General features: G+C 46.7%; 2 protein-coding genes across 3 annotated transcripts in view; one reads left to right on the top strand and one right to left on the bottom strand.

Annotated features, from left to right (window-relative positions):
* The window catches only part of LOC308581468 (uncharacterized protein), a 33,116-nt gene extending 16,735 nt beyond the window's left edge, over positions 1–16,381 (top strand). The window contains exons 8-14 of the mRNA XM_081183878.1: positions 488–1,202; positions 4,720–4,815; positions 5,774–6,004; positions 8,018–8,040; positions 9,947–10,056; positions 10,472–10,528; positions 14,897–16,381. Coding sequence (XP_081040004.1) covers positions 488–1,202; positions 4,720–4,815; positions 5,774–6,004; positions 8,018–8,040; positions 9,947–10,056; positions 10,472–10,528; positions 14,897–15,414 — 1,750 coding nt within the window. The 3' untranslated portion in view covers positions 15,415–16,381. The remainder of the gene's footprint in view (positions 1–487; positions 1,203–4,719; positions 4,816–5,773; positions 6,005–8,017; positions 8,041–9,946; positions 10,057–10,471; positions 10,529–14,896) is intronic.
* A 2,701-nt stretch (positions 16,382–19,082) lies between these two features.
* LOC308580915 (uncharacterized protein) lies at positions 19,083–23,518 on the bottom strand. Of its 2 annotated transcripts, none has more exons than XM_081183213.1 (2): positions 23,394–23,518; positions 19,083–21,465 (listed from the first exon to the last, which is right to left on the bottom strand). In XM_081183213.1, the coding sequence occupies exons 1-2, from the start codon at positions 23,512–23,514 to the stop codon at positions 20,348–20,350; spliced, it is 1,239 nt and encodes a 412-aa protein (XP_081039339.1). In that variant the 5' UTR covers positions 23,515–23,518; the 3' UTR covers positions 19,083–20,347. The 2 variants fall into 2 exon arrangements, with proteins under 2 accessions (XP_081039339.1, XP_081039340.1); XM_081183214.1 differs by lacking the exon at positions 23,394–23,518 and adding an exon at positions 22,646–23,365.
* Between the last annotated feature and the right edge of the window lie 3,833 nt (positions 23,519–27,351).

Raw genomic sequence — 27,351 nt, 5'->3', positions numbered from 1 at the left:
ACCAGTGTGGTGTAGTGGTTAGAGTGTTGGACTAGGATCTAGAGAGATCAGGGTTCATTTTTCTATTCGTGTATGTAAAATGAACCATGGAAAGAGAAGAAGGGAAGTCATTGATATCTTAAGGATGATGCAAAATGTGTATTTTAAATTGGAAAACAGAAAATTTAATAAAAATTATTTATACACACACACATATATACACAAACACACGATAGATAGATAGATAGAGAGAGAGAGAGAGAGAGAGATGATAGATAGATAATTTATGCAAATTGATTTTTTCTGGTGTTAAAGATCTGACTGGGACAAACCTTGTTATGTTGAGCTCTTAATTTGCACACTTTGTATACGATGTCTGTTTGAGAATGTGTGGTTTGCTATGCCTAATAAAGGATATATTTGATTTGATAGATGATAGATAGATATATAGATAGACACACACACATATGCAACAAAACCCAACACCTACACTATATAAAAATATAAGCCTCACTACCCCACCCCTCCTCTCCTCCCTCTTTTCCCCCAACTTTATACTGTACTCAACACTAAGCTCTCACAACAAATGTAACCGATTTGTAAGAAAGACTGCACAACCTGAAAAAAAGAGCAAGGCTTTTGTAAACCAAGAAAATCTTTTAATGAAAATATTAAAAAAAAAAAAAAGCTGCCCCTTTGCACAACAGCCAATCGGATTGGAGAAGGAAGTTGCTCCCTTTGATCCTGCAGGCAGGGGCCCAGGCAAAGACTCACAACTTGGCTCCCACCTCCCAATGGATGCCGAGGAGGAGGAGGACCCCATGCGAGGCCTGCAAAAGGCTGCCCTTTGCTCCATCTGCCTGGAATATTTCCAAGACCCGGTGTCCATAGACTGCGGGCACAACTTCTGCCAGGCCTGCATCGCCCAGTGCTGCGACGACGCCCGGACCCGCTTCTCCTGCCCTCACTGCCGCAGGAGGTCTTGCAAGAAAGATTTCAGGCCGAACCGGGAACTGGCGGAGATGGTGGAGATCGCCAAGCGGTTCAAGAGCCAGGTGGAAGAAGCGCCGGGAGAGAGGATGGGCAGGTGCCAGAAGCACCGGGAGCCTCTGAAACTCTTCTGCCAAGATGACCAGAGCCTGATCTGCGTGGTCTGCGACAGGTCTAAGGAGCACAAAACTCATGCAGTGCTCCCTGCCAAGGAGGCAGCCCTGGACTATAAGGTAAGAAGGCAGTTGATATAATCCTTATTGTCATTGTCCCAAGCAGAACAATGAAACTGAAAAACCTACATAAAACATTCAAAACCCCTAAAAACTATGAAACCCCATTTTAAAATGCACTATACTACAGAGACCCCTCTATCCTTATAGAGACCCAGGTATCTTGCTTTTATATGTATTTAAATATTTTCCAAGATTTTCTTCAATCAACATTTTTTTCATTAACACCAAATTCATCTTGTCTGACTCCCCACCCCCCACGCCCACGTTTCCAAGTTTCACATTTATTTTCCCTTTCATAAACAACAAAGAAATAAACAACTACCTGACATTTAGAAGACATCTGAAGGCAGCCCTGTTCAGGGAAGTTTTTAATGTGTGACATTTTTATGTATTTTTTAATCTTGGTTGGAAACCGCCCAGAGTGGCTGGAGAAGCCCAGCCAGATGGGCGGGGTACAAATAATAAATTATTACTATTATCGCATATAATTAGTTTTGTCCAATTCATTTCCAGTTCTTATTTTTAGCTAAATTATCAAAATACTTCATGAATGCTCCCGGACGGATTTAGGTTTGATGAGGCCCTAAGCTACTGAAGGGAATGGGGCCCTTTATACAGTATGTCCAGCTGCCCTTTGTCAACAACAAATGGTGGTACCTCTGGTTACGTACTTAATTTGTTCTGGAGGTCTGTTCTTAACCTGAAACTGTTCTTAACCTGAAGCACCACTTTAGCTAATGGGGCCCCCCGCTGCCGCTGCACGGTTTCTGTTCTCATCCTAAAGCAAAGTTCTTAACCCGAGGTACTATTTCTGGGTTAGCGGAGTCTGTAACCTGAAGCGTATGTAACCTGAAGTGTATGTAACCCGAGGTACCACTGTATGCTATCTGGTAATTTATGGACCTAATAGGTATCTAAAGCCATTTGCACAAGTTACCATGCAACCAGTCCATGCAGAATGTAGGCACCCTATACATAGAAATGAGCAAACCAGTGATATTTTAGGGAGCAGGCTAGCAGGCCATTACATCCTAGGAGCCTACACAACACAAAACACTGTTGCCCTATGTAGGTTTTATTTTATTTGTTTTTCATCTTACATTTTGGAAATGTACATCCAGGTTTTTCTTTAATTTTCTTTAAGAGTGGGGTCCTAAGCTATAGGTTGTTTAGCTTATACGTAAATCCGGCACAAAATGCTACATCAATCCTGCTAATGTTTTAACACATTTACAGTGTTCCTTAACATACTTTCCCCCCCAATCTTGCTTACATTTCTTCTCGTCTTGATGCCTGATCTTCACAGTAAGTTTTGCCATTTTGGCATGCTCTTATCATCTTGATTGTCCATTCTTCCTTTGATGGTACGCCTTCTTCTTTCCACTTTTGGGCAAATAACGTTCTAGCAGCCATGGTAGCGTACATAAACAGTCTCTTTAGATTCCTTGGTATTTATTCCCCTGTCCGTGACCCAGGTTTCATTTAGATTTGTACAGTGGTGCCTCGCAAGACGAAATTAATTTGTTCCGCGAGTCACTTCGTCTTGCGGTTTTTTCGTCTCGCGAAGCACGGCTATTAGTGGCTTAGCGGCTATTAACGGCTTAGCGGCTTTAAGAAAAAGGAAACAAACTCGCAAGAACTCGCAAGACGTATCATCTTGCGAAGCAAGCCCTTAGGGAAATTCATCTTGCGGAACGACTCAACAAACTGAAAACTCTTTCGTCTAGCGAGTTTTTCGTCTTGCGAGGCATTCGTCTTGTGGGGCACCACTGTACTGGCAGATAACGTCTCTGACTCTGACAGTGTTGGTGGCAAACTGGATTGTGCACATGCTATATATTTAAACCATACCCACCCACACCCAAATCCTGGGGACTGTGGTTTGCACTTTAAGGAGCTACAAACCACTGTCCTTAAGGTCTAGGGACAGGATGTGCTGTAAATGCATGGTTTGTACACAGTTACTGCTGGAAAATGCATGCAGCAGAAATACCATGGGATTTAGTATGAAAAGAGTCGATTCCACAGAGAGAGTCCAAAACCATACGCTCATTTTCATGTCGCTTTTAATTTGTATACCATTTTTCTATGTTACTGTACACAAGGTGGTTTGCAACAACAAACTGCACAACAAAGAACACACCTTACAATAATCTGATTCCATGCCAAAAAAAACCATGATAAAGCATAACTTTAAAATGGAACGACATTCAATGCCCGTTTTCAATGTGTCGCAGGGGGGCAGTTAACTGGGTTTTTGTTTTTATCTTGTGATTTTACGTTGTAACTGCCCTGAGAGCTGTGGGTATAGGGCGGTATACAAATTTAATGATAATAATACCAAATAAAGTAATATTCAATAATCTATTAGAATATAATGGCACACAATAACATTTAAAACATCAGCAAGTGATAATTAAGCAGAAATTCCTTCTTAACAATTGCAATAAATAATGAGCAAACTATGATCAATGAAAATAACTGCAAGGCACAACGCAGAAAACACCGCAATACATACAAAGCCATGCAAATTGAGAAACAAAGACACACAACTTTAAAAACTAATTTTTAAAAATCCCTAGACCCCTCTTCTCCCTTCCCAGCTGTTTCTGGGAGAGGCTAATTAATTCCTCAGCTGGGCTTGAATGAGCTTGGAGTTGGTGAGGCTTTTCCCCTCTGCTTTGCATTTCCTCACTGAGAAAGCTGACTTCTGCCGAATTATTTTAGAGTCTCTCTGTAGGTTTTCTTTTGGTGGGACTTTTCCAAGCAACTTCCAGCCAGGAGCGCTGAGGACATAAGCCAGTTTGAGTTCGTCTGTACTTTTAGTGAAGTACCGGTAGTTCCTTGTGAAGAATTTGGCAATAACTTTGGGTGTGTGCCTTTAAAGCATGCATGCTCCCTCTAAAATCTCTTGACCGTTGTATAGTGGTACCTCGGGTTACAGATGCTTCAGGTTACAGACTCCACTAACCCTGAAATAGTGCTTCAGGTTAAGAACTTTGCTTCAGGATGAGAACAGAAATCGTGCTCCTGCGGCGTGGCAGCAGCAAGAGGCCCCATTAGCTAAAGTGGTGCTTCAGGTTAAGAACAGTTTCAGGTTAAGTACGGACCTCCGGAACGAATTAAGTACTTAACCCGAGATACCACTGTAGTTTATTAAGAGCTGAAGCTCTGAGGGAAGGAGTGTGCTTCAGATGTACAGCGTCTGCATCCTTTCCCTCAAAGAATTCTGGGTAGTGTAGTTTACCAATCACAGAGTTACAATTTCCAGCAGCCCTAAACAAACTACAGAATTTTGAAGGAATGAATATGCTTTGAATGTGCTTTAAAGGTGTATACAGTCAGCAGATGCATCAGGTCTGTAAACTGCAAGTGCAAAAGTCACTTACCACTAATAGTAATACAGACTGGCGGGGATTTACTTTTTAAAATAAAACATTCATACCGTTGTTAATTGTATGAATAGCATCTGATTTGTCTGTCCTAGCAAAAATAAGTATTTTTCCCTCCCCAGGAACAAATTCAGACTGAATCACAGAGTCTTAAGCAAGAGAGAGAGAAACTGGAGGAGCTTAAACAGGCCGGTAAAAGGACAACTGAAGAAAATCTTGTAAGTCCCTCTTTTAATTAGCGCTAACCTAAACTTTGTGGGGCGGTGGTTGTAAGAACAATCTTGAAAGTTATTTGTGGAATGAATAATATCCGCTGGGAGGATTGATGATGATTTTCATTATCTTCCTGCGTTCGTTCACAAACTGCTCTGGGACTAAGTGATTTTTTAATTATTGTACTACAGTTCTGACCCTGCAGTCTCTTGTGATGTGTAGGAGTCCTTATGTACCAGTGTGGCCTATTCTGACTGCTGTTGCAACATACAAATAGTCACATCTTATTCTACATCCCTCATTCTGTACCTTGAACAACATTAGAAATATATAAGAAAATCTGGCATTTATGTAGCATTTTTCCTAAATGGCTCACATACGTTATTACAGTATTTCTAGCCACATAGCAATACAGTGGTCCCTTGGTTCTCAAACTTAATCTGTTCTGGAAGTTCATGCCAAAACCAAAGCGTTCCAAAACCAAGGCGCTCTTTCCCATAGAAAGTAATGCAAAACGGATTAATCCGTTCCAAACTTTTTTAAAAAAACCCCACCTAAAACAGCAATTTAACATGAATTTTACTATTTAAGGAGACCATTGATCCATAAAATGAAAACAGTAATCAATGTACTGTACAGTGGTACCTCGGGTTACATATGCTTCAGGTTACAGACTCTGCTAACCCAGAAATATTACCTCGGGTTAAGAACTTTGCTTCAGGATGAGAACAGAAATTGTGCAGCAGCAGCAGCGGGAGGCCCCATTAGCTAAAGTGGTGCTTCAGGTTAAGAACAGTTTCAGGTTAAGTTCTTAACCCGAGGTACCACTGTACGTGTATGTGACATGAAGTATTTTATATAGGGGCACATTCAAAAGTCTGTATACGGTCCATTCTATCCAGGCCTGTTTACAGGATTGCATTGTTAGTACTTTACCCTTCTTACTTTACCCTGTAATTACAGGAAAAGTTGGGTGCTGAAAGGAGGAAAGTTGCATCTGCATTTGAGCTGCTGCATCAATTTCTTGAAGAACTGGAACAGCCCATTCTGGATCAACTGAATGAGCTGGAGCTGGAGATTAAGAATGGGCAGGAGGAAAACGTTGCCAAATACTCTAAGGCAGTTTCTGTCCTTGAGGACCTGATCAATGAGATGGAGGAGAAGTGTATGCAGCCGGATAACGAATTCCTGCAGGTGAGAACATGAATTTGTCAAGAGGTTTTGACTGAAGACTAAAATATGTGGAGTCCTGCAAATCCCGGATTTGGCGGCGATAATAGAATCCGTGGGTTATTTTATAGGCAGAGAATTTTGTGAAGCCTTAATGGCTGAACAAATATATTGGGGCATAAGCTTTTGCAGACGTCATCAGAGGTGTGAAGTGAAAACTTAGTTAGCAGGTATATAAATGAGAAAATTGGAAGTGAAATGGCAGTGAGGTGCAAAATTTACAGTCAGTCATAATGAGAGCCTAAATACAGAGGTACCTCAGGTTACAGACGCTTCAGGTTACAGACTCCGCTAACCCAGAAATAGTAGCTCAGGTTAAGAACTTTGCTTCAGGATGAGAACAGAAATCGTGCACCAGCAGCGCAGTGGCAGCTGGAAGCCCCATTAGCTAAAGTGGTACCTCAGGTTAAGAACAGTTTCGGGTTAAGAACGGACCTCCAGAACGAATTACGTTCTTAACCCGAGGTACCACTGTATGTTAAATGGGCACAGTTTAAAACTTTTACAACAGCAGATTGGTGATAATTGCTGAATTACTGTTTTGCCGCCTGTAGTTAGGGAGCCATTCACAAGAAAGTCACGGATAGCACAGATACAGGTTAGCACTGGAAAGCTAATAACACATATTGTGTGGTAGCAAACCTTTGTCTTGATTAAATCCACAAGTGATGGTACAGTGGTGCCCCGCAAGACGAATGCCTCGCAAGACGGAAAACCCGCTAGACGAAAGGGTTTTCCGTTTTTCAATGCGCTTCGCAGGACGAATTTCCCTATGGGCTTGCTTCGCAAGACGAAAATGTCTTGCGAGTCTTGAGATTTTTTTTCGCTTTCCCCCCCTTTTTCTAAGCCGCTAAGCCTTTAATAGCCGCTAAACCGCTAATAGCGCTAATCCGCTAATAGGGTTGCTTCGCAAGACGAAAAAACCACTAGACGAAGATACTCGCGGAACGGATTAATTTCGTCTTGCGAGGCACCATTAAACTTCTTGAAGAATTCTAATTAAACTTTCACATTGTCTTTAAGATGCTGCAAGATACTGTTTCAGTTCAAAATTTGGTTCTTTTATAATTAGTGTTATATGGCAGCATTGCCAAGTATATGCTAGCCACTGCTGCTAACATGGCTCTGGTTAATAGATTGCTAGGTTCTCTGTTTCAAGAGTATGGAAAAAGTAAACATAGCCATATTGGTCCATAAAAAAACCTGACAAAATGAATTTCCTTCCCGGAGGGCCTTGGTATAACCCTAGACCCATTTAGCACTTATCAGAGAGCCTCATTTGCACGTCTCCAACTACCTTCCGGGTGGCGACGCAGGTGGCGCTGTGGGTTAAACCACAGAGCCTAGGACTTGCTGATCAGAAGGTCGGTGGTTTGAATCCCCGCAACGGGGTGAGCTCCCGTTGCTCGGTCCCTGCTCCTGCCAATCTAGCAGTTCAAAAGCACGTCAAAGTGCAAGTAGATCAATAGGTACTGCTCCGGCGGGAAGGTAAACGGCATTTCTGTGCGCTGCTCTGGTTCGCCAGAAGTGGCTTAGTCATGCTGGCCACATGACCCAGAAGCTGTATGCCGGCTCCCTCGGCCAGTAAAGCGAGATGAGCGCCGCAACCCCAGAGTCGGTCACAACTGGACCTAATGGTCAGGGGTCCCTTTACTTTTACCTTTAACTACCTTCCACGTTTCATCTTGGAAGGTTTCTTCCATATTCATGGCTTCACCACCGGCCATTCCCTTCTCACACTTCCCCCTTGCTATGTTTTGCCATGTAGCCCGATGAAGAGTTCCTTTAGACCTTGAAAGCTTGCATGCTACCATGTGATGTTTTGGTTAGCCTGATAAAGGGGTTGCTTAAATAATGGATTTGGCGATCGTCAACATGTCTGCTCTTACGATTAGCTGAAGGAAGCAGAATGGCCTTGGAAAGGATTTTATGTCCATAATGTGAATTTCATTTTCCTCTACTTTTTCACCCTTCTAGAATGTCAAGGACACCTTGAGCAGGTATGTATGCGGTCCTTTCCATCTCCTCCTTCTGTAAAGGGTCTGAGGACTGACTTCATATGTGCATGTCCTAGGATAGCTCAGTTGGTAGAAGAGCATGAGACTCTTCATCTCTGGGTTCAAGCCCCGCCTTGGGCAGAAAGATTCCTGCATTGCGGGGATGACCCCCCCTTACAACTCTGCAATGCTATAATTCTAGGTCCATCATCTGAGCACTGAATGCATGATAACTTTCAGCTAAATGTGTGCATTGGCTCCGCTAAAAACAAAAGGAGCTGGTTGGATGTTGGTCGATAAAGACTTGAAATGGTGGCAAATCAATGAAGATCAGGCTGGAGTTGGGGCACAGCGTGAAATGATCCTAAAGGTTGCTTACAATAGACGGTGATACTTATGCACAAACCCACAGAATCTAGCAGTCCTGAGTCCCCTGGCTGATGGATGGTGGAAGAATAGGCTCCTCTTTGGCTCTGCAGTCCCAGAGCTGAGTAAATTTCCGGCAGGACGGGAAGTAAGCTCCCTGCAGCAACTTCTTTTCTGACCAGTGATTGGAGCCAGGCTGGTCATCTCTTTGCTCTGGTGTTCCTCAGCTTTCAGTTCCGCAGTGCCAGAAGAAGTTTAAATAAACCGGATGTGTGAAGTAAGGGCTTACCCACACTTTCCAGGCTCAGGTCTCTGCTTAAAAGCTCTGGGTCCAAGCATTTTTCCTTTTTTGTCCTGGAGTTTCCTCTATGAAAACCGCTCTTTAGCTCTCAGTTGCAGCAAATGTCAATTTGGGCTTTCCGTGGATTGCTATTTGTTCCAAGTGAACTTTAAAGAGTGGGTTTTCTTTTTTCCAAATAGATTTTTATTAAGGTTTAAAAATAAAAATACAAAGATTACTATCGAATATCTTTTTTGTCCCAACTGAAACATTAATCTAAAGGCAAAAAAGAGAAAGGAAATAGGAGAAAGGAAATAAGAGCGAGAGAGAGAGAGAAAGGATGATATAGAGAAAAAGGAATAGGAAATGATTTAAAAGAGTGAAAGAGAGTTGTTGAGAAGCTAAAAAACCTTTTTAATGATTTTATTTAAGGTTTTAAACACACTGAGCTCTGAATCCAAACATGTTTATAAAAAGATAATAAAACGCATTATATCGAAGAAGAATAAAGAGAAAGAAAATATAAAATAAAATACAGTGGTACCTCGGGTTACATACGCTTCAGGTTACAGACTCTGCTAACCCAGAAATAGTACCTCAGGTTAAGAACTTTGCTTCAGGATGAGAACAGAAATCGTGCTCTGGCGGCACGGCGGCAGCAGGAGGCCCCATTAGCTAAAGGCGTGCTTCAGGTTAAGAAGTTTCAGGTTAAGAACAGACCTCCGGAACGAATTAAGTACTTAACCCGAGGTACCACTGTACTCATGATCCTTACAAAACACAATTATTAAAAAATATAAAGAGAAAAAAAGAACAAAGGAGACATAATTAAGATAATAGAAAATAATAGAAAAATAATTAAAAAGAAACACTAAAGACCAGTTTTTTGTGGGGAAAGCTCTGGAACAAAAAAGAAAAAAGGTTTTTCAGACATGGAGCTTTAAAGCTCAAACTGTGCCTGGAAAGAGCAGAGATAGTTAAGTGTGGATGAGCCCTAAGAGTCAATGCAGAGAGCAGAAAAGGGAAGAAATGTGGGAGATGACAAGAACAGATCAGAGGAACTGATCAAGACAGTGGAAACGGGATTGATGGTAAGAAGTCCGAACAAAAGAGCATTGGATGCCAGAAAGCATTTTGATAAGGTGCAGCAAAGGAAGCCTATAGAAAACCTAGTTCCTAGGCTGTGTCTGCTCCTTAATCCAAACTTATCTTGCCACAGAATGCCTTCCAGAATAATTTCAGTTTGAGTTTTCCTCTCGCTAGGTCTAAGAAGAGACCGTTTTTGGAGGAGGTTACTCCAGACCTAAGAGAGAAACTCAGTGCATTTTCTCAGAAAAACATTTCCCTAGCAGAAACCCTGAAAAGAGTCAAAGGTAAAGGACAATTGGCCAAAGTCCTGTTTCTCCATCATTTCTTGCTGTGGGCTTTCCAACTTTCTTACTGGGTTTTTCTCCTGACGGTCCTACACTTTTCCTCCTTCAGTGTATTCGGAATGTATCTGGTTTTGTCAGTAGGGAGATTAAAGAGCTGAGAGAAGTATGCAGAAAAGACTCTCCTAAACCTATACTTATATAAATATTAAACAGTACAGATAAATCTGTTTTACATCAGGAACCTTAGGCAAAGGGAGAATAATAATTTTGCACATTGATTCTGCCCCTCAGTCCCTGGTATTTGACATGTAGGATTCTAGACTCTCCTTCTGTCTCTGAACTTCAGCTTCTTTCTCCAATATTTAGTATGAAATTGGAAGCCTTATGTCATATTATTTCCCCCCTTTTTTTCCAGAGTCTTTGTTACTTGAACTACAAGAGAAAGAAGACGATAAGAAGTCTTTAGAAATAGGTGTGTAGAAAAACAATTCAGAAAACGATAATATGAATGATCCGATTATATAAAAATAAAATACAGTGGTACTTCGGGTTACATACGCTTCAGGTTACATACGCTTCAGGTTGCAGACTCCGCTAACCCAGAAATAGTACCTCGGGTTTAGAACTTTGCTTCAGGGTGAGAACAGAAATTGCGTGGTGGCAGCGGGAGGCCCCATTAGCTAAAGTGGTGCTTCAGGTTAAGAACAGTTTCAGGTTAATAACAGACCTCCAGAACAAATTAAGTTCTTAACCCGAGGTACCACTGTATAATCTGTGTGGTGGCCCATGGAATAAAAAACCAGTAAAACCAAAGCAAAATGGTATAAAAATACTTGGTTTAAAGAAAAAAGAGCTTCCTCCATGTAATCTGTTCTCTGGCCGAAAAAAAGGTTATGGGGTTGCATGCAGCTAGCTTTTGTTCAGTCTCACAGTCATCATCATAATAATAAGTTTTATTTATATCCCGCCCTCCCCAGCCGAAGCCGGGCTCAGGGCGGCTAACAACAATAAAACAGTACAAAAGTACAGCATAAACAACACTCTAAAATCATTCATTATAAAATTAATTAATTCAAGCCACTGGCAACCATTGGGCCAGAGCTCCGTGAAGATTGCCGAGGGAGGGAGTCAGGCTGTGCCCTGGCCAAAGGCCTGGTGGAACAGCTCTGTCTTGCAGGCCCTGCGGAAAGATGTCAAGTCCCGCAGGGCCCTGGTCTCTTGTGACAGAGTGTTCCACCAGATCGGAGCCACAGCCGAAAAAGCCCTGGCTCTAGTTGAGGCCAGCCTAACTTCTCTGTGGCCTGGGACCTTCAAGATGTTTTTATTTGAAGACCGTAAGTTTCTCTGTGGGGCATACCAGGAGAGGCGGTCCAGTAGGTACGAGGGTCCTAGGCTGTATAGGGCTTTAAAGGTTAAAACCAGCACCTTAAACCTGATCCTGTACTCCACTGGGAGCCAGTGCAGCTGGTATAGCACCGGGTGAATGTGATCTCACAGCGAAGACCTCGTAAGGAGTCTCGCTGCAGCATTCTGCACCCGCTGGAGTTTCTGGGTCAGTCTCAAGGGCAGCCCCACGTAGAGCGAGTTACAATAATCCAGTCTGGAGGTGACCGTCGCGTGGATCACAGTGGCTAGGTCAGGGCGAGAGAGGTAAGGAGCCAACTGCTTAGCTTGGCGGAGATGGAAAAATGCCGCCTTTGTTATAGCTGCAATCTGCGCCTCCATGGAAAGGGAGGTGTCGAAGATTACACCCAAACTCTTAATGGACGGTGCTGGCACTAATTGCACCCCCGCAAGAGATGGGAGTTGCCCCCCCCCAATCCCATATCGCCCCGTCCCAGCCACAGGACCTCTGTCTTCGAAGGATTTAGCTTCAACCGGCTCCCACGTAACCATCCAGCCACAGCTTCCAAACATCTGGTCAGTGTGTCTGGGGCTGAGTCAGGATGGCCATCCATCAACAGATAGAGTTGGGTGTCATCGGCATACTGATGGCAACCCAGCCCAAAACTCCGAACAAGCTGGGCGTGGGGGCGCATAAAGATGTTGAAAAGCATCAGGGAGAGTATTGCACCCTGAGGTACTCCGCACACCAAGGAGCGGCGCGATGACAATTCCCCCCCAAGCGCCACCCTCTGTCCCCGACCAGAGAGAAACGAGCGCAGCCATTGAAGGACTGTACCCTGGATCCCCACGTCAGCAAGGCGGTGGTCCAGAAGTTCGTGATCGACCATGTCGAAAGCTGCTGACAGATCTAGAAGAATCAGCAGCCCCAACCCGCCTCGATCCAGCTGTCTACGAAGATCATCTGTTAGGGCAACCAGAGCCGTCTTGGTCCCATGACCAGCACGGAAGCCGGACTGGAATGGATCCAGAGCCGATGTTTCATCCAGAAACCCACCAAGCTGTTAATCAACCGCTCTCTCAATCACCTTACCCAGGAACGGAAGATTTGAAACCGGGCAGTAATTGGATAGATCTACAGGATCTAATGAGGTTTTCTTTAAGAGCGGACGCACCATTGCCTCCTTCAGTTCCCCTGAGAATGTCCCCGTGCCAAGGGACAAATTGATGATATCGCGCTTTGTGCATGCGGAGATGCGCAGCTGCAGGTTGCGAACGCTGCGGGTTGCAAATGTGCATCCCGCACGGATCACGTTCGCAACCCGAGCGTCCACTGTGATAGGATAGGACGTCCCTATTTTCATCAGAGAAACGTTGGCGGGTATGAGCAGCGGCACTCGACAAAGCTCAAGTACAAGATGTTAGGGCCCCGTGGCATTAAAAACAAGATGGCTGCCACCCCAGCTACTTTGCTCGCCACTCGCACTGATATATTTTCAAAGTATAAACACAAAGCAAGGCTAGGGGCTTGGGGAAGAGTCGCAAAGGCCAGGCAGAGAGGTTTGTAGGCCTGCATTTGGGGCCGGGGCCTGCCATTCTGGTTCCTAGCTTTGAATGGCCAATGGGTGCAGTCAGATTAAATGTGGCTCCTGTCAGTCTTGTGTCTGCCAGGCCCAAAAGACTGCAGGGTTCAGTGAACCCCAGGATGAGCTGCGATGGGTGACGGCAGCGGAAAGCATTGTGAAATCTTGGCTGTACAGAGAAGGCTGCGCAGGTGCGCGAGGCCTTGGCTGATAAGGCATTGTTCCCTGGCCCGGCGAGTGCTGACGCCACAAGACTGGGAGAGGTGCCAAAGTGACGTTTGTTTTGACATTTATTGTGGGTAAACAAAGAGTTCTGGGTCAGGAATCTTTTAGGTTTAAAGTAGGTGGGCTGCAAAGCATTGCAAGATGTTGTTTGTAACATACTGTGATGTGCGACTAGTTTTTCTGGTTCTAGCTAACTAAATCACTGCAGGTACAGAACAGTTGCCACAAGCGCAGCAGAGCTTCCCTTTACCCTTTGACACATACCCCAACTTGCTCTGAGTTTTCACCAATGCTACAGAGCAGATTTTGGGGTACTGTGAGGGGTGGAGAGAGAGAGAAAGTTCTGCTGTACTCCCAGAAGTCATTCTGTGCACACAGTGATACAGCTGCATGGAAGGAACTCTTCTTGTTTCCCTAGTTGCCTTGATTCTTTATCCACAGTCCAGTTACTGCGCCTCAGCCTTCAGTTCATTCCAGTTGCAATATTGAGCTGGTCTCTCTTACCTGTTCAGCCTCACCCACTGCAGTTCTGAATCCCGATTCTTTTCCCCCCAATGGTGCATTGACCAGGGAGGTTAGCTGAGACTGGAAGCCACTGTGTTGAACCCAAAGGGGAACTGTTCCGGAAGTTTTGCTTACGCCATCATGGTAGTCAGGATAACCCACAACTAATCTGTAGTCGCTGTAGCAATGAGCCCATATATTCACTTGCATTGATATGAGCTAATAGACTTGCTTTGATTCGTTACCCTTATCCGGGAAGCTTGGGGTGCTGGGCTCTGAGCCCAGAACAGGGGAACAATCTGTAAGACCTGGGTATTTGCCACATATGCCCTCATCTGGGCAGGCGAAGCGTTGGGAAGTCCTAGACAAAGTGTATAAAGAATGTATGCGTGTTTGCTTGGGTGCAGACGAGCCATCTCCTTGCTGTGGGGTCCACCCCAAATGTCTAACGGCTAGGAGACCTGGCAGACATTAAGTTTACACCTTTTTTTAATAAAAGGTGGGACTGAACTGGGACTGAACATACAGAGGGCTAGCTCAGTTGGTAGAGCATGAGACTCTTAATCTCAGGGTCATAGTCGAGCCTCACATTGGGCAAAACATTACTGCTTTGCAGGGGGTTGGACTAGGTGACCCTCGTGATCCCTGCCAACTCTGTAAATCGTAATTGTATTTTCTCACTCTGGTGTTTTTGGCATCCTTCAGTATAACTCAGGTGTCAGCAAACTTTTTCAGCAGAGGGCTGGTCCACTGTCCCTCAGACCTTGTGGGGAGCCAGACTATATTTTTTTTGGGGGGGGGGATGAACGAATTCCTATGCCCCACAAATAACTCAGACATGCATTTTAAATAAAAGCACACATTCTACTCATGTGAAAACACCAGGCAGGCCCCACAAATAACCCAGAGTTGCATTTTAAATAAAAGGGCACATTCTACTCATGTAAAAACACGCTGATTCCCGGACTGTCCGGGGGCCGGATTTAGAAGGCGATTGGGCCGGATCCAGCCCCTGGGCCTTAGTTTGTCTACCCATGGTATACCTGCGCCCAGCCGCTCCCGTGAGCATTCCTTTGGGCAAGTGTTTCAGAACAGTCACCGTAAGGCTCATGTGCCGCCTTTAGGTAAACAGGAGATGTTAGTGGCAAGCCTTAACTTTCTGTTCCTCTCTTCTCTATTTACAGCCAGTGTGACCCTGGATCCGGGCACAGCGGGCCCCTACCTCATCCTTTCGGACGACGGGAAAAGTGTGTGGTTGAGCGACACCCGTCAGAAACGTCCCAGCTCTCGGGGCCGGTTTAACTTGTACCCCTGTGTGCTGGGCTGCGAAGGGTTTTCCTCGGGGAAGCACTCCTGGGTGGTTGAGGTGGAGTCAGGCGGAAGTTGGGCTGTAGGTGTAGCTCAAGAGTCTGTGAAAAGGAAGAAGAAAATCAACTTCCAGCCTGAACAAGGGGTCTGGGCTTTGGAGCATTTGGGAGCCAATCATTACAGAGCTTTGACATCCCCTCCAACCCCGCTGCCCCTAAGAAAGGCCTACAAAAGAATCCAAGTGCATCTAGACTACGAAGCAGGTCAGGTGACCTTTTTTGATGCAGAGAATGAAGACTTGATCTTCGCCTTCCCATCCAGCCGCTTTGCGGGGGATATAATTCATCCCTGGATGTGGGTAGGGCTCCGGTCCCGGCTCAGACTGCGTCCCTGACTTTACATGCACTTTGGAGTAATGGAAGTTGATGTTGTTTGGCCTGAGAGCGGAGAAAAAGCATATTAGGCTCATTCACTTCCTTGCCCCCTCCCAATGAAATGTATTGCAAATCTGTATTTTCCCAGACACTGGTGAGAGACTCCAGTTTCAATGTGAACACAGCTTGTGTTTCAACTACTGGAAAAATTGCACGAGAATTTACTGGCCATCTGAAAAGCTATAAAATTATTGGAAGTTTCTGTTAGGCGTAGAATAGGATAATGTTAGCCACACAGGAAGGGAACAGGGTGGTGGCGGGTGTGGTTTTTTGTGTGGATTATACTTCACATTCCCAAGTATTCTGGGCCAGCCTTTGCCAGCATGAAACCCTCCATATATCAGCTCCCTGGGGCTTTTGGGAATTGTAGTCCAAAGTGTATGGAGGGAGCCAGGTTGATGGAGGCTGCTTCAAATACTTAGTATTGCTAGCTTGGCTGGGAACAGTGGACTTCTTGCAACTAGCCTGCACCAGAGGGACAGATTTTGTACTTTAACACAGCCCCAGACTAAAGTAGATCTTCTTGCTGTTAAAAAATAGTGCATACAAAAATTGGGGGAGAGCAAATGGGAAAGGGGAGCACCACATCCCATCTAGGAAATAAATTACTAGATGTAAGATACTGAGCCATGAGGATGAAATAGCTCACTAAGGCCTGTACTCCCAGTTTGCTTCTGTGTGAGATTTGGCGAAGAGTTTAAACCTCAGGTGTAATGCAGTGACAGTAACGTAGCATGGACCTTCTGAAAGATGTTCTGTTTGGTTGGATTTAGCACGTTAAGGGAGATTTGTAGGGTTCCTTACAATTGAGGGGTTAGAGGAGAACGAAAGCAGGGCAGCCAGGTAGGGTTTCTTCAACCAAATCTTTACCGTGTCCTGTTAAAGTGAATTAACAATTCATAACAGAAAATAAATGGTTATAACGTTCTTGTCAGTAGCGTGTATGTGTCCATAGAAGGTATTAAGAGAAAAGTGTGGGTTATGGTCAAGTGGAAAAGGGATTTATTATAATGGGAGGGGCTTATCTCAGTGTCGGAACTGGTGGGAATTTTGGCTTCTCCAGCATTCACGTACATTGCAAGGAAGCATGAAGTTGGCTTTACTCAGAGTAGGCACGTGAGAATCCAAGCCCATGTCCCATTTCAGACTTCTCTTGCTGTTCAGACTTCTTGTTGAATGCAGTTGCAAATTGGTCCTCAAGTGTGCAGCTTATAAAACCATACAGTTGTGAGCCCATACCCAGCGGTATGTGCGGTGGCACATGGATTTCAATGGGTCTGTTCTTAGCTGGATGCAGCGCAAGAGCGCTGAGCTCAAAAGTTCAGAGAGCTCAGGCCAGGAGCTTGGTCCTTCCGCAAGCTGCTATCCCTCGACCTTTCTAAAAGAGGAATACTGAATTACTGAAAGAATGTAGATGAAGCACCTTCACCCTAGAAAGGTACCCAAGAACGAGCACCCCTAAACTCGGCCCTCCAGCTGTTTTGGGACTACAACTCCCATCATCCCTAGCTAACAGGACCAGTGGTCAGGGATGATGGGAATTGTAGTCCCAAAACAGCTGGAGGGCCGAGTTTTGGGATGGCTGCCCTAGAAATAGTAACTGCTGGCAGGGGGCATTGTTAGGGTTGGGCAAGAGGCTCTGAGCCTCATGTAAATTGTGCCAAGCCTTTGATCTGTCCCTGCCCCCCTTTTTTGTAGAATAAAAGCCTTGCTTCCAACGCAGCGAGATGCTTTGAGAAGCTCTCAGCAATATTTCTGTTCACGCTTTTTTTAAAAAGCCACTTAAATGCAGGGGTGGGGAACTTGTCGCTTCCACATATCATAGGGCCAGAAGGGGCACCCAAAGGTGCTCAAGTCAAGCCCCCTGCAACGCAGAAATCACAGCTAAAGAATCCCTCACAGATGGCCATCTAACCTTGAAGGTGACTCCTCAACCTTCCGAGGAAGCCCACTCCACTTTTGAACAACTGTTACTGTCAGAAAGCTTATTCCTAATGATGAGTCGGAATTCCTTTCTTGCCACATGGACCCATTGCTTTGGGTCCTAACCTCAGGAGCAGAAGGCTTGCTTCATCATCAATGCAACAGCCCTTCAGATATTTGACAACCACATACCATGTTGTTGGACTCCCAACTCACATCGGCCCTAGCCACCGTGGCAAATGAGCAGGGATGATGAGAGTTACAGTCCTGCCAGCGTTTTGAGGGCCACAAGTTTTCCATCCCTGCTTTAGAAAGCTTGCTGTACCCCAATACTGTATCTCTAAACGTGTGCTTTTGTAAGGACACAACTCTATGTTTTAAAACAGACTGATAAGCAGAGTCGCTGTAGTCCAGTTCTTAAGAGCAAGGAAAGGTGTGCAAAAATATTTTAAACTATTTAAAAAATTTATTAAGCAGAGTAATACAAGAACAAAAGTTTTGGCTTACTTTACTAACTGTGCCAGAGAAGATTTTTTAAAAACCTTGCACGCTGTTCTGGGGGTGCCCCTGACCCTTGGGGTGTGTCGGGGGGAAAGTTTCCTTGCGTTAGCCGTTCCTTGTGCTGGTGTCTGCTAGTGAACAGGTTAGTTGCATCCGGCTGTATATATAAAGGTAAAGGGACCCCTGACCATTAGGTCTAGTCGCGGACAACTCTGGGGTTGCGGCACTCATCTCACTTTACTGGCCGAGGGAGCTGGCGTACAGCTTCTGAGTCATGTAGCCAGCATGACTAAGCCGCTTCTGGCGAACCAGAGCAGCACACGGAAACGCCGTTTGCCTTCCCACCGGAGCGGTACCTATTTATCTACTTGCACTTTGACGTGCTTTTGAACTGCTAGGTGGGCAGGCGCAAGGACCAAGCAATGGGAGCTCACTCCGTCCTGGGGATTCAAACCACCAACCTTCTGATCGGCAAGCCCTAGGCTCTGTGGTTTAACTCACAGCACCACCCATGTCCCATGGCTGTATATATAGATAAAGACACACACACACTCTCTACAGGAATTATTAAGCGATGGCCATAGTCTCTTGGGGCGGGTGGGCGATTATTTGTTTCCTACTTTCCAAGTCATAGAACCAGAGTTGGAAGGGACCCAGGGGTCATCTAGTCATCCCTTTTATTTCATGACCGAGTAACAAAACATAGCCATTCATTTCTTTTGTTTAAACGTACAGTTCCTCTTCCTTGTTAGACTACTGTACTCCTCCTCTCTTAAGATACAAGACAATGGAAGGTGGCAATTAGAAGCTGGTTGGAGCATGTCCAGGGACGCGGACTTAGAAAAAATATTGGGGGGGCCCGGGAAAGCTCATGAATAATAAATAAGCTCATGAATATGCAAATAAAGTGGCTCCGGCCCTAAATAGGGCAAGCCACGCCCCCCAGCCAGCCGATTGGCTGGCTGGGAGGTGTGGCCAGTCGGGATTCCCCTGTTCTCGCGGGATTTCCGGCCGGGGCTCTCCGATTAGGGCGCGCGGCTGGCTGGCTGGCGAAGGAGCAGGTGGGGAGGAGGCGGGGGACGGCGGCGGCGCTCTGCTGGAAGGGCGCCCGCCCGAGATTATTGGGGGGGCTGAGCCCCCCCAAAAATTTTTTTGAGGGGGCTCGAGCCCCCTCAAGCCCCATGGAGTCGGTGCCTATGAGCATGTCCTGTCTCATAAGCAACTGCCTAGCGTTACCAACATCAGACAGAGGAACCACAGAGAAAAGGAGCTCATTGCAGTTTAAAAACAGCTCTTTTGGTTTCTGTGTACCTCCTGGGGTCTGAAGGTCAACTTTCCCTTTTCTTCCCCCACCACCAAGAAATTTCAAAGGCTGAGTTGGCATCCAAACTAAATGATGCCACGGCTAACCTGCCCCATGGACTTCAATGGGACTAAAGCATGGCTAATTTAAGTTTAGTTACAGTCCCACTGTTCTACTGCAGTTCTCTTGAATTGAGTGGGAACCTCCACACCAATCCTGCGCCATGCACTCCTTGAGTGTTGAGGGTTCAAGTGGGTCCCTGAACTGTGAAAATGCCTCTCATCTATCTAGCTGGAGGAGGAGATGGGCATGGGCTGCATGTATGTAAAAACCTCTGACTTTTGCATTCCTGCAACGTAGCCTACTGCACCAATGCCAGAGGGCACACTTGTGGCTCCGCCCACTCTTTCCTCAGGCTCCACCCACCACCAGCATGGGGTTCCTGACAGACTGCAGAGGAGGGAGCATAACCCTTGGGCTAAAAGAAAAATAGGATTCCCCACTTCTAGAGTATATTCTGCACTCGCACAAGGACACAGGCCAGCGCACCGATTTCAGCAACACTCCATTTTTAAAAAGCACCGCATGCCCAAGTTTCTAGTCCTTAAGACAGCAAAGACAGACACTGCCCACACGTTTCCAGAAGGCAGAAGAGCTGAGCAAGATTTCCAAGGGCCAGAGGGCATAAGCCTCTGCGTCCTGCATCTCTCTCTGCCCTTTTCTATGACCTGCAAAATAGTTATACAAGAAGAGTTTGGATTTGATATCCTGCTTTATTACTACCTGAAGGAGTATCAAAGCGGCTAACATTCTCCTTTCCCTTCCTCCCCCACAACAAACACTCTGTGAGGTGAGTGGGGCTGAGAGACTTCAGAGAAGTGTGACTGGCCCAAGGTCACCCAGCAGCTGCATGTGGAGGAGCGGAGACGCGAACCCGGTTCACCAGATTATGAGTCCACTGCTCTTAACCACGTCAACCCCAAGGTACCCAATGCCGCAGAACTCTGCTTTCCTCGGCGAAGGATCTCAGCTGCCTTGGTGCAGAAACTTTCGTTTTTCCGGCACACAGAGTTCCTTGACAGTCCCTCCGTGCAAACCTCTTTCAGAAGAAAGCCAGATGGCGGCCTCCATAACTTACAGAAGGAGTTCCTTGCGGAAAGCGGCCTTCAGGAAGACTCGACTTCCTGCTCAGCCGGAGCGCCGACGTTCGCGCCCGGGTTTTTGGCGGCGCTTTTGAAGTGGACCCTCCGGTGGCTGACCAGGTGCGAGCTCTGGTTGAACCTCTTCCCGCACTCTGGGCACTCGTACGGCTTCTCGCCCGTGTGGATCCTCTGGTGCTTGTTCAAGTCCGAGTTGCGGATGAAGCTCCTGCCGCACTCGAGGCACTTGAAGGGCCTGTCTCCCGTGTGCATGCGCTGGTGCGCCAGCAGAGCCGAGCTGTAGCTGAAGGTCTTCCCGCAGAGGAGGCACTTGTAACGCCGGTCTTCCTGGTGGGACTTGCGGTGGACCAGCAGCTGGTGGGTCATGCGGAAGCTGGCGGGGCAGTCGGGGCAAGCGTGCAGCTTCTCCGTGTGCGTCTTCTGGTGGGAGATGAGGTGGGACTTGTGGCCGAAGCGCCGGTCGCACTCGGCGCAGATGTAGGGCTTCTCGCCCGTGTGCGTCCTCTGGTGGGCCGAGAGGTTGGAGCTGGTGCTGAAGCACTTGCCGCAGTCCCGGCACGCGTAGGGCTTCTCGCCCGTGTGCGTCCTCTCGTGGGCGCGCAGCTGCGAGCTCTGCCGGAAGCCCCTGCCGCAGATGGCGCACTTGTAGGGCTTCTCCCCCGTGTGGATGCGCCAGTGCTTAATGAGCACCGAGCCTTCGCTAAAGCACCTGCCGCAGTCCGAGCAGACGTAGGACTTCTCCCCGGTGTGCGTCCGGCGGTGCACGATGAGCGCCGAGCTGGTGTTGAAGCTCTTCCCGCAGTCGGTGCATTTGTACGGCTTCTCCCCCGTGTGGAGCCTCCGGTGGGTCAGCAGGCTGGAGCTGTGGCGGAAGCTTTTCTCGCACACGTCACATTTGAACGGCCGGTCGTTCGCGCGCATCCTCGGGGGGCCGTTCTCGTAGTCGAAACAAAGGTCTCCCGCAAACGTGTCCCGGCGGGCTTCCAGGCCCCTCTTACAGACTTCAGGCTGCTCAGAGTCAGGAAAATCCTCGCTCCCTTCTGATAACATCTCGTGCAATTGTTCAGCACCCGCTCGCCCAGGAGGTGGTTCCTCATTTTCTATCTTGATCCAGTCTTCGCCGGCTGGAAGAAAGATTACCATCAGTCATTCCCTCTCCACAATGCGGCCACAAGCTACTGGGAGGAAAGGGTGTTACAAACTGGAAAAGATAGTGAACTTTCAAGGAGGACTTGAGAGGTCAAGATTTTGCTGACGTGCCCAACTCTAGGGCCACTAGGAAATAGTCAGATTTTACCTGTATAAAAAACTCTCTTGCACAGAAACTTATTTTTTTACTCCTTGCACCTTGGTTTCTAGATACACTATTAAATCTCCCATCTTGCCTTCCCCCCAACACAGCAAATCATCACCCACCACAAGTGGGGTGGGAAACCTCCGGTTTGCAGGTCAAATTTGGCCAGCCAGATAAAAAAGTCTGCCAATCCCTGCAAAGCCCAGGCTTGAACTGCCCTGCCTACCAGCTGATGGGCAGCCAATGCAAGCCTGCTCGGTTCGGCTGTGCACATGAGCTCCTCGCAGGGAACTCATGCGCACATCCCATCCCTGCAGAAGCCGGACATGAACTTCCCACATACCAGCTGATGGGCAGGGAGTTCAAGCTTCCAAAGCACCTCACGGAGCTCTCTGCAAGCTATTTGCGGTGATTTGAAGTCACTGTCTCCCTGCATCCCCTGAACTGAGTTAAGGGAGTCAATGGTAGGGAAACAAGAAGAGGGCCAGTTGAGAAAGGGGGGGAAAGGGATGGGGCAGGAGGATACCTAGCGGAAGCAGAGGGCTCTGCCTCGGTTAATTATACTTTGACCTAACTACACTTTCCAGATGTAAGCATCACTAGTGTGATGCATATTGTGATTTGCTTTTCATTTTTAAGAGACCCAGATAATATTTTTTCAAGTGCTTTGAAAGTGGACTCTCTAGTTCCTAATGAGAAGCCTGGCAAGTGCCCCGTGCTGATGCTCTAGTGTGAATTCCCAATGAAGTGTCCTCTCCTCTCGAGGCACTCAAAAGGCCTGTCTCCAGCAAGCATCCTCAGATAACCAGCTGCAAGCGCAGCCCTTGACTACGAGGTCGTTTTCCTGACTGTCCCCTTGGGTACTTAAATGAAAGGCTGGTGCAACTGAATGCATGTGAAATCTCGCCACTTAAGGACCCAAAACAGACTCTCCCCAATGTGCCCTTTTGGATGAAAAAGGGAATCTTAAACACAGTTTACTTACAACTCCCATTTTGGAAACTTCTTACCTGCTGACACATTTAGTTCAGACGCTCACTGTGCCACTTTTTGTTCTGCCTGATGAGGAGCTTTGCGTTACTCAGAAAGCTTGCCCACTTTTGATTAGTCCAATAGCCTCCTTACCTGTTTTCTGATTTTAGGCGACAATCCTATACCCACCTGGGAACAAGCCCCAATGAACTAAGTTGGACTTACTTCTGAGCAGACACGTCTAAGGCTGCGCTGTCAGAGGCACATCCTCCAAACTGCCTTGTCCCTTGAAAATCACTAGTGGGATCAGCATACTTTTTCTAATGTGATGAATAGCAAGGCTGGGTATTTGTTATCCTAACACATCTATAGGTGAAGCAAGGATTTTAACCCAGGTACACATCACCAATGGCACAGCCACGGAAGGATCCTTAGTCCAAATTAATTGCAAGCATGGGTCTTGAGAGTAGGCAAAGATAAACTCAAAATTAAAGTAAAAACATCTCAACAGCGTGGTCACAGGAGGCGTTCCTGGGGCATCAAAAGACCAGCGAAGGCTGGGCAAGGAAGGATGTCAAATGACGTGCATTTTAAGTCTCCCGGTAGAGGTTTTAAGATGCGAGGTTCTGTGTTTGCCCTTGATGTGAAATCTGCAACCCTTGGCCGGCCCTGCTGCCTCAAGAGTCGCCTGCAAAAATACTCCAGCAATAACCGGATCACCATCAGTTTTCTTTTTTCTTTTTTGGCCGGGGGGGGGGCACCCACAAACTTGCCTCAGGCACTTACCGGGGTCCATTCCTATATGTATATATGTATATATGCGTCTGCCTGGGTTTAATCCTGGGGAGAAGCAGGGGTGCAGCGCAGCGGAGCGAACACCCAACCCGGAGCCAGACTGTGACCGCATTCCTGTGGCCTTTTGTACGGCCCCCGCTAAGCACCATGGGAAATGTAGTCCTGGTGGGCAAAGAGGGGGACGCATCGCTCTCGAGGCATTCTGGGAATTGAAGTTCGGCTCGGACTGGACTCTCCCCCCCCCCCGGCTCGTCGCTTTGCAGACTCGTTGGAAAGTGGTGCTTAATTGAAACGGGTGGGGGAAATGTGGGAAGAAGATCCAACACTTTTGTAGGGAGCAGACCTGCACCTGAACTCACTTTCCCGTGGGCCCTGAGTGCGAGTGCTGCTCGGTGTTCGAGATGCACTCTGCACATGCTTAAAGGGCACTCTTCTCTATTGTTCGCATGCTCCAAGCCTGCGTGGTTACGCATATGCTTCCATCTTCGGCTCGGGCAAATAATGCAAAAATCTGGTGGAAACCGACTGAAACAAGAGCTGGAAAAACTGAGGGGGCATGCAAAAGAAAAATGCAAAAATGGGGGCCAGGGAGAGCGCCCCTCTTGATCACCTCCTCTTCACTTAGCAAAAGACACACAAAAAACCCCGTGCATATGATTTGCAGATGGGAAAACATAGGCACATGAACTTTCTTGTATGAGCTCCATAGTGAAAAATAATAATAGCAATTTAGGAGCGAAAAGCTGGGTGTTTTGCGTTTCCTTCCAATTGTAAACTCCACTTGCATGTATAGATTTAAGAAACGCGTTTTCGGGGGAGTTGTGTTTTTGCATCTGTCACAACTGCCGAGGCCACTGGTCATTTTGGGGATTTGCTCCTAACGAAATACAGCAAGAACGGAAGAAATGAAAAAGCAAAAGCATGCGCCCAACGTGGGGCTCGAACCCACGACCCTGAGATTAAGAGTCTCATGCTCTACCGACTGAGCTAGCCGGGCGGCTGATGCTCTTGGCTGCAAGTAGTCTAGTTAATATGCAATTATTGCCTTCTCGGAGCTTTTCCAACATAGAATTACCGTAAATATGTTGTTCAGTGTGAATCATATAGTCAATGCAGTACTAGCTTAGCATATTACTCTAGTGTGCAGGAATTGAGCCATGCCTCAATTATGCACATGACACAGTGCCAACGCGTTGTTTGGTGGTTTAAAAATAAAAATTCAACGAGTTGCCTCTCATAGAAAATAGTAAAGCCCCGTTTCTCAAATCATCCCAAATTCTTTTCCGTTGTTTTTATCATGTACTCACAATTTATTATTAACTATTAGCAGTGCTTTTTTTCTTTAAAAAACCTTTAGGGGTACTCTCATTTTGACTCAAGAAAATCATCATTTTACAGTTCAAATCGGGAAAAATAAATACAGTAAATGGACAAAAGTACAAAAGTACAAAGATTCACAAAATGTGCGTCCCCCCCTCCGAAAAAGCACTATTAGATTTCTCACTGCCGCTACAAACGTCGCCTTATTTTGAAGATTTGCACATTTAAGGCTGTGATTTACGTATATTCCCATTGTGTGTATCCAGATTAATATTTTTGCGGGAAAAGCTATTTATAAAGTGCGCACTGTTAACAACTGCAAAAAAAAGACAAAGAGGTCTTTTGGGGGGAAAAAACCGATTGCTGTTTCTGCCCGGTTTCGAACCGGGGACCTTTCGCGTGTGAGGCGAACGTGATAACCACTACACTACAGAAACCAGCTGGCTACCAACTTTTCATATACACTACAATACTCTGAAAATAGAAAGGAAGGCTGAACAAAAACGGTTTTGAATTTTTTGCTGCTGCATAACTTTCCATGGGAACAAAGCTGATCAGTAGAAGGGCTTCATAATGTTCTGAAGAAAAACCATAAATGAAAAGCATCAGTGCCTGAGATCTTATGTTGCTTTGCAATTTTTCACATGGGGTGGGGAGGTCATTTTGTCATTAGCAGTGGTAATGACACAGAAAAAGTGTTGATAACACAGACATCCAGGCATTTGTAAGTCAATTAACACATGTAGCGAAATAGAAACACATTGTGAATTTGAAAACTGGGATAATATTTAATCAGATGAAATGGTCTGTAGCCCATGTTTAAGGTAACAGAAGACTCTTTGTTATTATGTCCCTAAGAACAGTGTTATTTTAGGGATGGAGAATGGAAAGCTCAGCACAAAATCAGAAGCCGTCCATGAGAATCAATTGCCTGAATTCACTGGACATCACTGGTTTGAAAAATAGTGGGATTGTATGGTGAATTATATCCATTGGTGGAAGGGTTTAATGGGGCGGGCAGGTAGAGGAAGGAAGGAGAAAGCTGATGCTGGAAGTGATACTATTTTTCTGGTGGAGCCTTAGTCGATGACAGTAGTTTATAGTGCAGTGTAGTTCTGTCATATTCTGTCCCTGTTGCAGGCTGGACTGATGCAGAGCAGCTTAAACGTTACAAGTCAGGGGTTGGCTTAAATCTGCAGCCACAACTCCCCCAACACAAAGCCCAATTTGGGCTCGCCCGCAGAGGCTGATGGACCCTGAGAGATTCCGCCAAGCCTTGCGGGACCTTGCTCCCCCTGGCGACTCATTGACTGAGCTTGTTGAGGGCTGGAATGCCCAGCTCCTGGCAGCCATCGATGAGATCGCACCTAAGCGCCCTCTGCGACCCCGCAGAAACCGGGCTCCCTGGTTTACCGAGGAGCTCCGGAAAATGAAGCGGGACCTCAGACGGCTAGAGCGAGTATGGCGGGGTGCCCGTGACGGAGCCTCAAGAACATCTTATAGGGCTTTTATGAAAACCTACGAGATGGCGGTGAAGGCTGCTAAGAAGTCATACTTCTCGGCCTCCATTGCATCCGCTAGCTCTCGCCCAGCGCAATTATTTAGTATAATCAGGTCTTTAACGTCCCTTGAGGGACAGCCAAATTTAAATAACAAATTGACACACGGCTGTGAGGCATTTGCGAGCTTTTTTGCGGAGAAGGTCTTGTCGCTCCGCCATGACCTCCCTGCCAATTTGGATACAATAAAGGAACTGGAGGCCCCTCGACTGTCCTCGGGTCCAGTATTGGACCACTTCGACCAGATATCCCCAGCCGATGTGGACAGACTCCTCCGAGCTGGAAAGCCCACCACCTGTCCTCTCGACCCGTGCCCGTCTTGGCTGATTAGAGCGTGTCCAGACGAGGTGCGGGCCCTCCTGGGGGATATCATCAATTTGTCCCTTGGCACGGGGACATTCCCAGGGGAACTGAAGGAGGCAGTGGTGCGCCCGCTCTTAAAGAAAACATCATTAGATCCTTTAGATCTATCCAATTACCGCCCGGTTTCGAATCTTCCGTTCCTGGGTAAGGTGATTGAGAGAGCGGCTGCTGAACAGCTTGGTGGGTTTCTGGATGAAACATCGGCTCTGGATCCATTCCAGTCCGGCTTCCGCGCTGGTCATGGGACCGAGACGGCTCTGGTCGCCCTAACAGATGACCTTCGTAGACAGCTGGATCGAGGCGGGTCGGGGCTGCTGATTCTTCTAGATCTATCAGCAGCTTTCGACATGGTCGATCACGAACTTCTGGACCACCGCCTTGCCGACGTGGGGATCCAGGGCACAGTCCTTCAATGGCTGCGCTCGTTTCTCTCTGGTCGGGGACAGAGGGTGGCGCTTGGGGGGGAATTGTCATCGCACCACTCCTTGGTGTGTGGAGTACCTCAGGGTGCGATACTCTCCCCGATGCTTTTCAACATCTTTATGCGCCCCCTCGCCCAGCTTGTTCGGAGTTTTGGGCTGGGTTGTCATCAGTATGCCGATGACACCCAACTCTATCTGTTGATGGATGGCCATCCTGACTCGGCCCCAGACACACTGACCAGATGTTTGGAAGCTGTGGCTGGATGGTTACGTGGGAGCCGGTTG

The sequence above is a fragment of the Podarcis bocagei genome, assembly GCF_964188305.1.
Source record: "Podarcis bocagei genome assembly, chromosome: 2".
NCBI lineage: Eukaryota > Metazoa > Chordata > Lepidosauria > Squamata > Lacertidae > Podarcis > Podarcis bocagei.
The sequence above is the reverse complement of the archived record's forward strand: the minus strand, read 5'-3'. Positions and strand labels throughout refer to the sequence as shown.